Source organism: Pogona vitticeps, chromosome 4, assembly GCF_051106095.1.
Source record: "Pogona vitticeps strain Pit_001003342236 chromosome 4, PviZW2.1, whole genome shotgun sequence".
In the NCBI taxonomy this organism is placed as follows: Eukaryota; Metazoa; Chordata; class Lepidosauria; order Squamata; family Agamidae; genus Pogona; species Pogona vitticeps.
In genome coordinates this window covers 25,841,576-25,858,065 of record NC_135786.1, presented here as the reverse complement: position 1 = coordinate 25,858,065, position 16,490 = coordinate 25,841,576, and the positions used below count along the sequence as shown (strand labels likewise).

At 43.0% G+C, this 16,490-nt stretch overlaps 2 protein-coding genes and 1 pseudogene across 3 annotated transcripts in view; 1 reads left to right on the top strand and 2 right to left on the bottom strand.

The window, feature by feature from the left end:
* Positions 1-16,490, bottom strand: part of RBPJL (recombination signal binding protein for immunoglobulin kappa J region like) — a 54,739-nt gene that overhangs the window by 34,678 nt on the left and 3,571 nt on the right. For both annotated transcript variants that reach the window (XM_072996938.2, XM_020789277.3), the window contains exon 2: positions 2,077-2,191. In XM_072996938.2, coding sequence (XP_072853039.2) covers positions 2,077-2,191 — 115 coding nt within the window. The remainder of the gene's footprint in view (positions 1-2,076; positions 2,192-16,490) is intronic.
* Positions 2,018-16,490, top strand: part of MATN4 (matrilin 4) — a 51,110-nt gene continuing 36,637 nt past the window's right edge. Inside the window, exon 1 of the mRNA XM_020789276.3 lies at positions 2,018-2,159. The gene's annotated coding sequence lies outside the window, so the exon portion shown is untranslated. The remainder of the gene's footprint in view (positions 2,160-16,490) is intronic.
* Positions 8,616-9,079, bottom strand: LOC110076801 (large ribosomal subunit protein eL30 pseudogene; annotated as a pseudogene).

Here is a 16,490-nt window from a genome sequence, read left to right as displayed (position 1 = left end):
AGTTAGTTACACTTATATCCCATCTTCCTTCTAACAAATTCCAAAGGATTCTCCTCCTCATAGGATCGCAAAAGCCCCATGATCTAGCTTAGGCTGAGAGTGATTGGCTGAAGGTCACCTAGGCATCTTAGTGATTAACTGGGAACTGGAACCTACATCTTGCTAATTCCAATCTTCCTCCTCCTCCTCCTCCTCCTCCTCCTCCTCCTCCTCCTCCTCTCCTATTGAATGTAAGATTGCAATCTAGCTATTCTAGTTTTGGAGGCAGCAACTCTAAACAATGATGTGGTGTTGCATCCAGGCTACCCTCTAAGGTTCTTCAATGAAGTTCTCCTCTGTGTGCTTTGGATGGTCAGCGGTAACAATCTGTTCTTCTCATTTTTCATTACATACAGTAAATGAAGTATTCTAGCTTTCTGTATCTTAATGTGTTTCATGATTTCTTGCCCAGGATAGAAACCAATTAATTACACCCCATCTCTCTTCTTTCCATTTCTTAATGGTTCTCCCCCTCCAGCTGGTCTGCCCATTTTTCTCCCTCTCATCATCACTTTCTCTGTTCAGTGCTCACCCTGGTGTATCTAAGAAAATGGCCTGCAGTTGGCTGAACCAAGGTGAACCTAAGAAAGTGGGATTTTCACACTGAAGCAGTCCTTTGTGACTTCATCCTTGCAACTTCATCCTTATGGCAGTGTACTCTATGCTGCTCAACATGCATTGATGCTAGTTGCCCAAACACTTTCAGTGTTGCCTATTATTGAGTGAAAACTACCCAATATACTTATTGGTTGTACTGCAATGCTTCTGACATGAAGAAAGACAAAACAAGGCCACTCTTGTTCTTGTTATGTGCCATCAAGTCAACTCTGACCCATGGTGACCCTATGAATGAGAAATCTCCAAAATGTCCTGTCCTCAACAGCCCTTCTCAGCTTTTGTAAACTCAAGCCTGTGGCTTCTTTTACAGAGTCAATCCATCTCCTATTTGGGCTTCCTCTTTTCCTGCCACCTTCATCCTTTCCCAGCACTATTGTCTTTTCCAGAGAATCTTGTCTTCTCATGAAGTGCCCAAAGTATGAAAAAACCCACTAGGGATAAAAATGTAACTTCTTCATACTACAACATCCAGATTTCCTAGGCAGCATGACCCATCAAGATGTACGTTACTTAGTTATTTAAACTGGGGAGTCAGTAGCATCCCGGGCTTGCCTGCCAGTCAGCCAGCCAGCCAACCAACCACTTAAGTTGCAATATGTACAAGTTATCTACCCATTTTAATAGAATACCAAAGTTTATGACCTGCCCTCTAAAATAAAAATGCATTGGAGAAGTTGGCCCTTCCAAGTTGTTTATGAGGGCGATTATCTATAGCGGGTTGCAACCACGTTGTTTATTTTTGAACGCTCGCTGGGCCACGTTTTGCAGGGCGCGATTCACGTCGCGGATGGGATCAGGGGAGGCACTTCGCTCTCCCTTGGCGGGTGCTGAGCGCGGGGGAGGATTTGGGACCTTTCTATGGTCGCCTTTCCATCCACTAACGAGTCCTAGGTGCTTCTTTTGCTGATGGCGGGGCGTGGGTGTGGGTGGGGCGCCGGGGGCGGGGGCGCGCAGGTCTTCTACCTGGGGTGCTCGGGGCTGCTGGTGACCTCGCCGCCAACCCTACCCGACGGGGCAAGGCTCGCGGAGACCTTCGCGGGAGGGGACGCTGGAGCCTGGCGGGGCGAAGGGGGGAGGGGATGCCCGCCCACGGCGCCGCCGCCACCGCCGCCACCCATCCGGTGCGCGACAGCCCGCGGAGGTGGGTGGGGCTGAAACCCCGCCGCCGAGCAGCCCCCCAGGGAGCAGCCCCCCGCCCCGCCGTCCGTGCAGCCTCCAGAGGGAGGGTTCGAGCCCTTCCCTCCCGCCCCCCACGGCGGGTCTCCCCTCCCTCAGGATGCTGGTTAAATGCCGTGCTCGCGCCTCCGGCTCTGCTCACTCCTCAGCAGCGGCAAGAACGCGGTCGCCGGGCGCAGCGGCTGCCTCCCCTTCTGCCCCCTCGCCACGCCGCCAGCCCCGCAGTCCGGCTCCGGGCCTTACCTATACCAGCTCCAGCCGGGAGTCGCCTGCCCATCCGTCGGTGCGTTCGGTGGCTGCCCCTCCGTGCCTTCTAGCTGGCCGAGGTGAGTGAGGGGCTCCGAGGATCGCAGGGCACCTGGAGTGGGGGGGGGGGGTAAGGAGGAGAGAGAAGGTGGGGAATGAGCTCGAGGGCGAAAAGAACAGTCAACTGGGTGGCTGTGGTGCCGTCCATCACCCTGGCGGTGTGGTGTAGTGGATAGAGTGTCAGAGGCTCTGAGTTCAAATGCTTGCTGGGCCATGGAAACTTGTAAGGTAGGACTGATAAAACTACTCCTTAAATACCTCACATACCTTGAAAACCCTATTAGAATCACCGCAAGTTGGACGCGACCTGCCAGCAAAGAACAACCCCCCCCCCCCACACACACATACTACGTCCCCTGCATATTCCGATCACTGTGGGAGAAATATTACATGCGTAGGGAAGGTGATTGAGAAGATCTGAAACCTCAGCAGGTAGGGATAAAATCTTTGAGGGGAGATGAGACTCTTGGAAGCTCACCTCACAACCTTGTTCCAGGCTGGGGGGAGGAGAATTCCAAGAGCTTCCTTCCAAATGCCCTTAGCAAATATTGAAATGTGGGGTATGGTGGTGTGGGTTCTTGTAACTGACAGCTTCTGAATCTGCATGTGGGGGTTTCTTCCGGATGTGTCCACTAAAGTGTGAGTTTAAAAGGGTGCAAAGGTTTCTACAAAGAGCCCAAAGGGTCTTCCAGCTATCCCAGACATCAGCACTAGGTCTGTCTAGAGACCTAACCTTTTCCAAGAACTGACTCAAGTCCAGTGTCCTGGCCCTTAAGGACCCCCATGAAGAGATTAATCTGATTTCTTTGAACAGGTATCTGGCCTTCCCCCAGATATAAGACCCCCTCTGCCTTGACCCTATTTGCTTCTCAAATTTTCCCCAGCAGCCCGGCACAAAAGCTTTGCCTCTTCTTTTGATGATGGCTGGTTCCTAAAATTTCTTTTCCTTTCCAAGCCAGGAATAAGACAACTTCTTTCTAGGCCAGGGATGGGGCAGTTTTTGGCCACAGCTGGCAGCTGTTGCAATCCAGTAATAGCTGGAGGAGCACATGTTGGTCTCAGCATGCTTACACAATTAATTAATTTATTTAAAAGATCCTTTACCTGCCTTTCTCCCTAAAAGGATCCAAAGCGGCTTACATGATTAAAAGACAGTATTTAAAGGGAACGACAAGTATATAAATACTAAAAAGGATCAGATGAATACTATACTGGAAAACATAAGCAACACTAAAACATATTCAAAACAATAAGGTACAACAATCCATTTAAAAAGTCCACTTAGGCAGCCAGTCACTGAGGGAAAGCTTGCTTGGCAATGCTATATTTCTTCACCATTTTTTGAAATGGTACTCCTTGCCAGTCATTCACCATCTCCATCCACTTTTCTGCATTTCTTTATCTAGCAAATGTATATACCACTTCATCTCATTCTTTCAAACAAACAAACAAAATTAGAGGTTTTCTTCCTTTCGTATCTGGAGATCTTGAACTCCATTCTGATATTTTGGTGGGCGGTGCTTCTTGGGATTGAAAAAGTGCCATCTTGTCTTTTCCCTGTTTCATCAATCTGCTAATTTTAGTCCATCAGCACCTATCTCAGAAGTCTGAGCCTGTGTGGAGATTCCTTGCTCATTACTGAGCTTACAAATCAGATAGAGAGCAACCATTTTAGAGTCAGATCTCCCTGGTCTGTCACCTCACAGTCTGTCACCTCACACAATTTTATCTCCTCTTACTGGGAGCATCTCCTCAGGTTTTCAGACAGGAAGTCTTCCCCACCCACACAGGGTGTGAAACTAGAAATGTTGGAAATTGAATCTGGAGTATTTGCAGGCAGAACACATGTTCTATAGTACTGAAATGACATCCCTAAAGTAAAGAGTGGGTGACATGCTTCCAGGCAGGACTGAGCATCTTAGAATGGAATTTGAAAACCTGAGGTATGAAGCTAAGCAAAATAATGAGCCTAAGAACGAGTCAAACGTTCATAAGGACCTCAGCCTCTTACAGTGAGTGGTGCAAGAATGGTCAAGGTGTGCAAGGAAACCAGGTCTGTGTCCTGAGGTCCCGAAAATGTTACACTGTATAAAATGTCCCCTGTTGCATATTGCAAATGCACACCTGTTCAGCAGTGAATGTGTGCATCCAGTGTACATTTTAATGTACATGAGCTTATAAAAACCATCATGGGGAAATGAAGCTTTGGAAAGTAGAATCTACCTTTTTCTCCTTCATTAAGCACATCTTTTTGACTAGCTAATTCATGTCCCACTCTTCCTTTCAAATGCTGTCCATAATTTTCAATCTTGGGAGGTATACTGTCTGCTCCAGGCCTGGGTGGTAAGTTTTTTGTCTGAGCTGCGATTTGATCCCAGGTCTCACTGATCAATTTCTAACATCCTGTCTGAGTGCTGGGCTGGCCCTACTATTAAGCAAAGTGGGGTGACATTAGGGAGCAGATATGGGTGGGGAGGGCTCTTTTTTCCCCTTGGAGAAAAGAGCTATGCATGCCATTTGGCCCAAACTAGCCTAATGTTTCTGGTGTGGTGGAAAAGAATGCTTTCTCACTGCCAGTATTGGATGCCAATCCAATCATCATTTGTGTATGCACTGGGGAGGATGTTGCCATCTTGTCACTTGTCTCCGAAGTAAGGTGTGTAGGAGTGGCTTTGCTCTGCCCATTACCCACCACTGTGCCCACTAGTGTCTGAAGGCCTGGAGAAGGAGTTAAGAGAAAATGAAAAAAATTATATCAAGGCCTAGAAAGCATTTTGTCTGAATGGTTTTTATAGAAGGGATCACAAAGAATGGAGGGACGGTGGTGGAAAATTAAGGAAGGAGCTCTCTCCCACTCATTCCTTCTTTCATTAGCATTTTGCTTCAGCACCTCTTTCCTGCCCCGCTGATAACGGTCCTGCATGGCAGTCTAGAAAGCCCCTGCACTTTTGCTTCTCAAGTTTCCACCAGCAACTCTGATTACAAACCATGTTTCTGGAAATATTCTAAAATCAACTTGCTACTGTTCATTAGAATGGGCACCCATCTCTTATGATTGTCTTGATATCTTTGATTATCCAAAGATGTTGCAGTTGTGATTGGCAATCTGCTGTTAATACAGAAAGCAGGGACAGAAATGTAGGTGGTGATTAGATTGAAGGCAAATTAATATTGGAGAGGGATGATTGAGGCATTCTATGCAAAAGCATACTTCAAAGGAATCTCATGCTTTAGTCCTGAAGACCATTCACCAAACAAAGGAGGACAATTTGCATATTCCAGGGGCGAGGTTAGCTTCTACTGTAACACACTTTCTAACTCACATTTTTGTTTTCTAATCAGGGACTATCCATAATGTCTGCTTTTGTCCTACCTGGATGGGACAGTGCTTGTCTGGATGGTTGAATGCTTTCTGCAGTTGTTACTTTGTACTTGTGTGCTAGTTTTAATTCTTACATCAACAGAAAAACCAATTGCTTTAATCTGTTTTTCAGATTACAACCAGATCTCTTTAAAACACTCAGGTCTTTCTCCCGCCCTTGCATGTCTGGCTGTTTACTTTTTACATCTGCCTGCGTTTACTGAAATTCTGCCTGAAAACCAGGTAATTGCTGGTGCACGTGGCAGGCCTGTTTGCACAAGCAGCTACTTTATTTTGGCGCAGTGTTGTGGTATGTGCACAGGCAAAATCAATTAGGCTGATGTGTGAGTCCGGAATTGTTTGCTGTTATCAGGTTCTTTCTGCCACTGCATTTGCTTGTTCTTGCATGTCATACGGTGACCAAAGCAGAATTAATCAGGTGCTAGTAGAACGCAATGTTATCTACACTGTTTGCTTCCTCTTTAACAGACGCACGGAAGAATAATTGGTCACAGAATTAGCAAAGATTTCAATAAATTCCTTACTACAGAAACTCACTGTATGTTTAAAACCCACTGACATTAGACTGCAACCTTATGCCTGCATAACATGGAAATAAGTCCTGTTGAATACAGTAGTGTATGTACTTTAGAACAGACATGTATACCAGTTGAGTCTCCCCCAGCCAGATAGCCCTGCTGGCTAAGGTGATGGAAGTTGTAGTTAAAGAGATTGGAAAGGCTGCAAGTTGGTGAAAGCTGGTACAGTGGGTCCTCTACTTATGGAATTAATCCGTATTGGAATGGTGGCTGCTGGTCGAAAAGTCTGTAGGTCGAGTCTCCATTGACCTACAATGCATTGAAAATCAATTAATCCAGTAACCAGCCATTTTTGTTCCATTTTTGTTCCATTTTGGTTTTTTTCCTGATCTATAGGTCGATTCTCCGGCTGCAAGTCGAAGTTAAATTTTGCGGCCAGAGAAGTCTGTAACTCGAAAAGTCTGTAAGTCGAGCCGTCTGTAAGTTGAGGGTCCACTGTATATAGGATTATGCTGTTAGTCGCTTTTCCTGTTGATTTTTACAGGATTTAAGCACTATTAAATGCTTTCGGCTATGGGGCAATAAGTCTGTATGTATTTGCTTGCAAATAAAACAAAATTGGAGGTTGGGACACACTGCCATTGTTTTTAGATAATGGATACAAAGTCACAACAGGGGCTGTGTTAGAAGAGGCATGCCATTCTGTAATGTGAAAGAAGGGGAATGGCTCATAATACATTTTTTAAAAATAGCCCTAAGAATTTTGATAAGGTTACATAGGATGGCTTATCCCCACCAGCACCGCACCCCCGCAGAAACAGCTCTATGTCTTCCACAGGAAAATGGGTTATGCTTGGTAGAGGTACCAGAATAGTATGCAGGAGAGGGAATTAAACCATAAAGGATTTCTGTATTAGTAAAAGAAAGCCATTGCGTATATGGCAGGGTAGAAAGAGCTCCTGTGTAGGGGCAGAAGCTTATTCCAAAGAGTTTCAGTTACCAGAAAGTCTAGCTATTTAATACTGAAGAGGCAGACAGGAAGAATCTGGCTCTGTAATGCTGGAGTCAATGGGACTTTTGTCCTTTCATTCCAGGGGTTAAAACTGGCACAATAAATTATCCCTCAGAACTGTGTTCACAGATTGTGCAGGTACCGCCAGACATCTAAGATTGAAATCTTGTAAAAACCAGGGTAATAGACATGGCGTTGAGGCTGCTGTTGAGGACCTGAGAACAAACACAGAGTCTTTGCAGGAGCAAAGCCTACAATTGGCTTGCAAAATTCGCCTTGGTATTTGTCTCTCAAAGGGTGGTTCAGTACAGAAAGTGGATTTCCTTCAGAGAGGGAACTGGCCCCACATGAAATATGAATTCCTGCCTGGAATGCAGGCAGGATAGTTTGGTATTTCTTAGTAAAATGACACTATCTCCCAAAATGCAAAGGCTTTTGCTTCAGCCATCTGGAAGAATGGTTGCTGAAAACCTGCATGAGTTTAACAAAATGAGAAAAAAGAAGAAAAGAAAATGCTTTTAAAAATTCTTTTAAAAACACATTTGGTCAGATGCTATTTGGTAAGAGGGTATTTAAAGATTCTATTTGGACTTCTTTCTCACCAGAAAAATGTATTTTTCTTTTTCTAGAATTCCATGCAAGTTTGTCCTTTGGTTACTGAAAGCACAATATGTTTCCTGAGGTTTCCTGCAAAACTTCTCAATGAAAGTTTACACATTTGTCAGTGTCTGGAAGAGGGGCCCTTCTCCTAATTCCCTAGCAACCTTAGCTTGGGGGTAGTGGTGCAAATCTGATGTCAAATTGGTGGCTACATTGTGTGAAGAAGTTAGCTACCATGGTTTGGCTACTGCTTTCCATAAGTAAGTGTGCATAAAATTGCAGGCTAAGTTTACAGACTGATGCACACTTAATTGAGAAGTAAGCGCCAAAGAATGCATGAAGTCCAGCTAGATGTTTCTCAGAAGATACTGCACAGAACATGAAACTGACAGCCCTTCTGTATTCTTTGCATCTTCCCTACACCAGGTATTCAGGGCAGAACTTGAAAAATACATTTTTGGACTGCACCTTCCAGAATTGCCAGTAGCATGAGAATTCTGGGAGCAGTGGCTTAAAAAAACATAATTTTCCCAAGTTCTGAATAAAAGGTACACTGATTCTGAAGATTCAGCTTTAGCCATAATGGCTAAAAGCTGTTGATGAGCCTGTCGTTAATGCTTCGTCTTCTCTCTCATAACCATGGCTATTGTAGTATTTTGCACTTACTTGTATTCATTACTTAATTTATATTGCTATTTTCCTCCAAAAAGCTCAGCATGACACTTTGTTTTCACCCCAGCCTTGTAAGGTAAGGCAGGCTAAGAAAAGTGGCTATCCTAAGTTGCCACCCAATGATTTCATGGCTCAGTTACATCTTGAGTGCATTCACTGGCTTCAGTGGAACACTGATACATCTAACTAGATTACATTATCTTGCTCTTCCTTTGGATTTTGGCTTGAATGTTTTTCTTCCTTCCACAACACTTTCCATATAAGTGATCTTACTCATGAAAGTTCATACCAATAAAAGAGTTATAACTAATTTTATTGCACAAAATTTAAAGTTCTGCCATGTTTACTTCTCACTGGTTTGCTCTGGCATGCTTCTAATGATGTCAGAATCACCTGGGTCAATGATGGCCAGCGTACATACTCTGTAGTACTTTCCACAGGCTGTACCCATTTTAATATTGTTGCCACTGTAGTGGTGTACACCAGTTTTGGCCAACATGGCATAGTACTCAATTTCTGATTTCCTCAGAGCAGAACAACTGTTGGCTAGGATGACCAACTTGCCGTTGCCCTGCCAGATCATTTTCAGTGTCTGTATCCCAGTACAGTATGTATTTGCCACTTTTCATAACCAGGTGAAGCCTTGAGTTTATGGACTCTAAGGACTTTTTCGTCTTCTTGGCAGCCACCATCCTGCCGGTTCACGTGGGCCCCGCCGATACCACCAAAGCACCTCTAAGATGGCCGGGCAATGAGGAAAGGGTACATGGCTTCCCCAAATCTCACTTGAATCATGCCACCACACAGGCTCTTTTTAGGCAGCTGTAACAAACCCAGCATGTGTCAGTGCTAGACCGCTGCTGTTATTGAATCCCTGTTGGTCTTGCCATCTGACTTCCATACATCCAGTGGATTAGAGGGAGGAAGATTTTTACACAGCTTTGCATCCCGTTAGTGCCCAGAACACACAGAGACTGTTATTATATGGAGTTCATACAACAATGTACCGTATTTTTCGCACCATAAGACGCACTTTCCCCCCACAAAACAGGGGGGTGGAAAGTCTGTGCGTCTTATGGAGCGAAGAAAACAGATTATATTTTCCTGTTTTCTTCTCCTAAAAAATTGGTGCGTCTTATGGAAAGGTGTGTCTTATGGAGCGAAAAATACGTATGTGCCGGATCTCATTTTTGTGTGACTGTTGAAAGAATAGATGATGCAAACTGGCTACCGGTACTATCCTGCTATCTCCAACCATGTGTTACATATATAGAGACCAACAAGTGAATTTGAATGTTACTCTGTTTAATCAGTTATTAATGATATGTTGATTAAATTGAAATAATCCAAAAATTACTTTGCATAACTGTACATTTTTCACAGTACATTCTTTTAATTTGCAAAATTTTCTGGAATTCTTGGGTTAGGTTATATATATAAACCACACACTGACACACATGCAAAATTAGCACCAAGTAAGGTTCTTGCCAATGAGAATGAATAACTGGCCTTGATCAGAGGATTGTGGTTAAGTGATGTGTGCATGGTGGTCAGACAGCATTCTTCGAATCACTGATTCCTAACAAGCCAATGAAATCCCACGGAAAGCCATGGAACTGCTCCAAGCAGTCAATCCAGTTATGAAAAGTTAGCCAAAAACCACCTAGTTTTGGGGAATAGCAGATTTTCATCAGCCACCACAAGATACTATCAATTCATTCCTTTGTAAATGTTGGGAACACACTGGGCAAGGCTGTACTTTGCCACTTGATAAAAATAACCATGCTGACACTTAAGTCTGAATCCAGTTTCTATTCCAGCTAGAATAGATTTATTGAATCAGTAGTGCTTATGTAAGTGTTGAATTCTTTTCAGCAATTGATTCAGTGGATTTATTTTAGGATGCAACTACACTGCCCAGCTGAATCAGACCAATTTGACTCTGCTGTGGCTTGACTCACAGTCTCTTTTACAATTGTATTTCATTTAGGTGATCACATGAAGACCCTGGATTGTTTCAGTACCAGACACTGCCCCCCCCATTCCTTCCTTCCTTCCTTCCTTCCTTCCTTCCTTCCTTCCTTCCTTCCTTCCTTCCTTTTCTTTTTTCTTCTTTATACAGAGGTGATCTAGTGCTAAACTAATGTGTCAATACAGTGATAAGGTAATCTAGCACTAAATTTATCTGTTTATTTTTTAAAAAAGTTAAAAAATATCCTTGGCCAACTGGAAAGAAAGATCACTGGAGTGGGTGTTCCAAAACATCATGCTTCAGCTTAACATGTCGCTGTAACATCACTCAGAGTTGCACACCCCATTCTTTTGTAGACAATCATTCCCACTGGGAAAATACTGCTCAAATTGTTCCAGCTTTTGAAAGAACAGAAGCCCATGGTTGGCAGGGGAGTAAACGCCCAATAGGACTGGGCTGAATTGCATTGGCCTTTGCATTATGAGATTATTGAAAAATACTTAGAATTCACCCGTGCTAATTGCAGCATGTTGTCACTGCAATCACAGGTAGTTAGGATTAGCAACTTATTTAAACTCTGATTTTTTATGTTTGTTGGTTCAAGGTGCAATGGTCATCTGTGATTGAAATTTTGAGTTGAGGACCTCCCCTGGTATAGTCCATGAGCCATGATTAGCTCAGCATAGTTCATCTCACACTGACTTGTCCATTGAGGAGCCTTGTGTGGAGGACCCACCCTGGGGAGGGGGCTTTGCATAGAGGGGTGGCCTCAAATCCTCAGGCTTTTTTTTTTTTTTGGTCAAGATAGAAGGGGAAAACTTGCAGGCATGGCTCAGTACTCAGTGCTCCTGTATTCTGCTGTTTTATTCCATGTATATGTATACAATGACACGTATTTAAACTATAGCTTGGGAAGGTTGTGTTAACAGACTGTAGCTCTCAGGATGGCTATGTTGGCCTGGGAATTCTGAGAGTCTGAGTCCACAAAAATAATATTTCCAGGTTCTGACTTAAATCTTGTTGACCTTTATGAATGATAGTTGCTCTGCATTAATTTACTCTTTCTCACTTTATGATTCCTTATCAGTTACAGTGGACCCTTGACTTACAGATGGCTCGACTTACAGACTTTTCAAGTTACAGACTTCTCTGGCCGCAAAATTTAGATTCGACTTGCAGCCAGAGAATCGACCTACAGACCAGAAAAAACCCAAAATGGAACAAAAATGACCGGTTACAGGATTAATCTGTTTTCAATGCATTGTAGGTCAATAGAGACTCGACCTACAGACTTTTCGACCTGTAGCCACCGTTCCAATACGGATTAATTCCATAAGTAGGGGGTCCACTGTAGTTTCTGGCTATGGGTCTACCTTTAATATCTGTCCAGGAACAGAGCTCAGGAATGTTACTTTTGGGACTACAAATCCCAGAATCCCCGAGGGACCACATTTGTTGCATTATTCTGAGAACTGTCATTTTAAAAAGCCAAATTTTCCAAACTCTACTCTGGAACCCCTAGTGTTTTGTATTACATCAGATTTGGGAGAAGATTATTTTAGTTAATAATCTCTGTTCAAAGGGCCTTATGCAAAACTTGCTGACTCTCACTAGGAGAGCAAGGATGATGATATCTCAACTTATACAATGAGGTGTAAAACAGCCTTTTGACCACAGAGACAGCTGTTTGACAGTTGCTTTCATGTAGAAAGGAAACACTAAATATTCATAGATGTCATTTTACTTAAAATGGAAAATGGTGGTAACCAGCTTTTGAACAAGCCAAGATGGTCAAGCCGTGCCAAACTATGGCTTAATATCTCGCCCTCATATTTCCTAATTGAGGTGAGGTAGAAACTGTACTTCAAGATATCTGTGAAGATTTTCGGTAGAGATGGGTGTATTCGTATTCATATATGAATACAAATATCCCCACAAAGCTGGACTTAACAAGAGTCCGCCCCCCTGGGGCCAGATTGTCCATTCATGCATCCGCCGGCACCGGCGGCCTCACTCTTCCTTCCAATCACTCCCGGAGCCCTGCTCGGCTAGCCACTCCTGGTAATGGGAGGGAGGACTAGTCTCTCTGCAAGGCTGCTGAGTCGCTAGCCAAGCTCCAGGACTGATTGGAAGGAAGAGCGAGGTTGATGCTGCCACCGGATCCATGAGTGGACATTAAGTCCAGCTGTGTATACAAATATGAATACCCCCATTTCTAATTCTCAGTCATCCAGGTGTGGTTATCTGGAAGTTGAGTCATGGCAACTGGACTTCTTTCTTGTTAGGCTGAAACATTTTACTACTCATCCAAGTAGTTCATGTTTTGTTTATTTATTTTGTTTGTGCTACAAAAGAAGAAGCCAATATGCTTGCTACCCAACTAAAAGACTTATTCATACTATATTTCTAACAATAAGCCAAGATACGATTATCTAAATGCAGTCATTGCGTATCTGCATGTACACAGTCATGAGATATACTCTGGAAAATGCCTAGTGCTGTTCTGCAGCTGTAAGAATCCTCCATCAATGGTCACTGACTAAGTGATTCTGGGAGATATGTAAAAAGTAACTAAGCTCTGCATAGTAGGAGAAGACCATTATTAAAAAATTTTGGGGAAAGTTTATCTGTTATTATCTTATAGCCCAGGAGTTTCTGAAAAACCCTAGGGTTCCCCCAAGTGCATTTCTACAGTTGTTATCTATTTATATTCTGTTTCTCACTCTCCTTTTAGTTTCCTCCAAACAGTCAGAGCTTTGAATATGTAGATTCAATTTACTGCAGAGCTTGCCAGAGTAACTTTTTGGGCAACTACAACTCCCAAAATCCTCCAGCAACTAGAGATCACTGTCAAAGTGATTCTGGGAGCTACAGTAAATTTAAAAGAAAAAGAAAAATAAACTGTTCCAGCAGTGAATTTCCACCAAATGCCTATCATTCAGATTTGGATCAGGAATTTCATAAAGGTTTCATTCAGAGACTGGACTCTGTGACTCACCATTCACACTTCTATGTAACCTGCTTATGTAGTGGAAGAATTAGCCTTCTGTTAATTTTTGCAACACAGGCATAGCATTAAGTATGATGTTTTCACACATCTTGGTAAAACAGGTTATCTTAAAGGCACAACTGCACATTCTTTTGCCAAATGGGTTTCCCCCAGTTTATATTTGCTGAAATAATATGGATGGATGAGTGAATTGGATGAGATGATGTGGGGAGAGAGGAAAACTCAAGAGAAGAAATGAAAATGGCTTCCATCCCAACCATCTTGCTCTCAAATTGGAGCACGATTTCTGAAGCAGTGGCAGCTGATACCCATCATAGTTTGTAGGGCAGAAGACACAATGGCCAGGCATGGATGCTCGCTCCTCATCTGAGATTCATTAAGATATACGGCTTCATGAAAATGCATCTCTTGAGTCCTCTACAAAATGTTTCTTCCCTTGGGAATCCGTGTTCTGTTACATTTGTGGAGTTAAACCATACATATGCAGACCATTGGAGACCTCAGAGAGGCTTAGAGGAGAATTTTGGCTGAACAGAGTTACACAAAATTCATGCCACAGCTTAACTGGATATCTGATATGAAAGTCACCTCATCTCAGACAAAATCCACAAAAGCTCAAATTCTTTAGAAGAAGGGAAAACTTATCCGGCCTTTCACCAGTCAGGCTTATTCCCATTTTAGAAGACTTTCAAATGTCCACCCTTTCACTTCAAAGCGGTGAGGCACGGAGTACAGTAAAATTGTTCTCAAAGCTGGCCTGAGACTGTGATTTAGAAGCTCTTCCCAGTCTGCAAAGAAACTTGGACAAGGTGCCTGCATTCCTACCAGCTTACTGCACAGAGTCTCCGTGCCATGTTTTTGATCCTGATAGTCAGTGGAGACGTGTACACAAATGGAAAATCAGTACATCCGTGGGAAGATCAGAGAGATCAGTCCCAATGACATCCTGGTACAGAAAATTAACGAGGAGAGTGCCCATCAAAATATATGGATAAGGATGGGGTTTTAGTAGTCATCAAGCCAGGCCATATTGCAGAAGGATGTCTCACTAGTAAAAAGCATCAGTACCTTCCCCCCCCCACATACTGTTTTTCTAGAGGTAGTTTGGTATAGTGGTTAGAGAGCTAGATTATGATTTGGGAGACCCATATTCACATCCCATAAAGGAGATCAAAATGGATAGGCAAATGAGAAGCAGAGTGAATAGTGCCCTGGGTGTTGGAGAAAAAGTAAAAGTAAAACCAAGCAATTAATAAAATAATGTTAATGGTCTAATTCTATCTGGAGTTGCATAAAGGAAAGAATCAATACACTATAGCATAAAAAGAGTGATATGTGGAGCCTTCACCCCCACCTCAGCATGCTCTGTACCTGAATAAGGGCCACACATCCCCTTTTGATGACATGTTGTCATAAAAAAGGGTTGTCTGGTGGAAAAAAAGGTGGGTTCCTTTCCAAGGTAAAAGGTATGTGCTCCAACATCTTCCTGGGATTTTCTTTCTTTTTATCTACTACTGGGGTGAACGACAATCCTTTGCTTGGTGTCCTGGCCACCCAGGAAACCTACGTATCTCTAATTCAGTTTTTATTTACATATGTGTCCAGAGACAGTGCATGTACCTAGAAGAAACCAGACATTGGCCCAGTGCTTCCCATGGTGCCTTTATGTCTCCTGAGAAATGTAGGTGTGCCAGAGAAGGACCATTGTATCTCTCTCTTGTACCTGAAGAGAATATAGAGTCCACTCCCATTACTTTTCATAAGTACCTTGTGGAACTTCTTCCACCATAGATATGATGGAGATTATTTGAGAGTGAACAAGCACTTAGTAATCTTAAAAACCAAGGAGGAGCCACATAGTTAAAGAGAACTATACTGGTCAAAAAGATCCTAGAGTGGGGTGGATAACGTCCACCTTACAGGCCAAATACAACACATGGGTAATCCTTGTATCTCTACAAGTTTCTTTTTGAGGGTCAGGGAAGGGGGTCTTCTTCCAGAAATCTAAGTGTTGCACTTAACCTTCTCTAGAACATAGAGAGCCACTACGGTTCTCCACCTATCTCCAAAATATTTTTTCTCTCTAACAGTGGTCTTTTTAACACTGATAAAAGCGCCCTCATGCCTTCTAGTGGCCAGATTTGGAGTTTTGGAGCTGAGGGGTGAAAACATTGCCTAACAAGCTCATCCAAGGGGACTTCTTCAGCAAAAGAATTTTGATCAAAAGAGGATATTTTTTTTCCAAGGGAAAAAAAATTAGAAAATAACCCATAAAAATTTGGAAGGAGGTAATAAGTGGCTGCCTTTGTACTCTTGGGGTGGGCACATGTGACCCAAATGTACATATTGCTACCACTGGCTCAGAAAGAAGAGGCTACAGTATTCAGAAACTTCATTAAGTAGATGGGACAGGGATTGGTGAAGAGATAAGAGTGTTTTCCACATGCATTTATTTATCACATTTACATAGAACATCTTACTATTAATGTGCTTCAGGGAGCTAAATGACCATAATAACCAAAGTTGCATATAGCAATTGCATCAGATCACTACAGATCACAACAGACCATGGTAGAGATGAAAACCTTATGATCCCAAATCATAGTAACTTGGTAGAAAATGTTAAGATTTTTGTTCTTTTTGCTGACCATCAATACTGACTGACTGCACAGCAAAGGGAGGGGACTTCTTCAAATCACTAAGCAGGAATATGTCATTCTTTTGAGTCTTTCCAAGTGAACAGCACACTATTGGGATGAAATATCACATAGGTATGGTTGCAGTGAACCATACTGTGTATATTTAAATAGGGGAAGAAAAGAAGCATAGGAAAGAATTCCTGATAGGTTGTACAGAAGAAGGTGAAATCTCTTCAGACATTAACAGCTTTTTAGAAATTTTCCTGTACAGTACAACCATTACCTTAAATAGCTAGAAAGCTGGGAGCAATTTATTTATTGGAAAGATTAGTGCCTACCCATTCTTGGGTATCTCTGATTTGAGGAAGGCTCAAAGCACTGGTCCCATCACCTCCTGGGAAATAGAAGGGGAAGATATGGAGGCAGTGTCAAATTTTATCTTCCTGGGCTCCATGATCACTGCAGATGGAGACAGCAGCCCTGAAATTAAAAGGCGCCTTCTTCTTGGGAGGAAAGCGATGACAAATCTGGACAGCATCTTGAAAA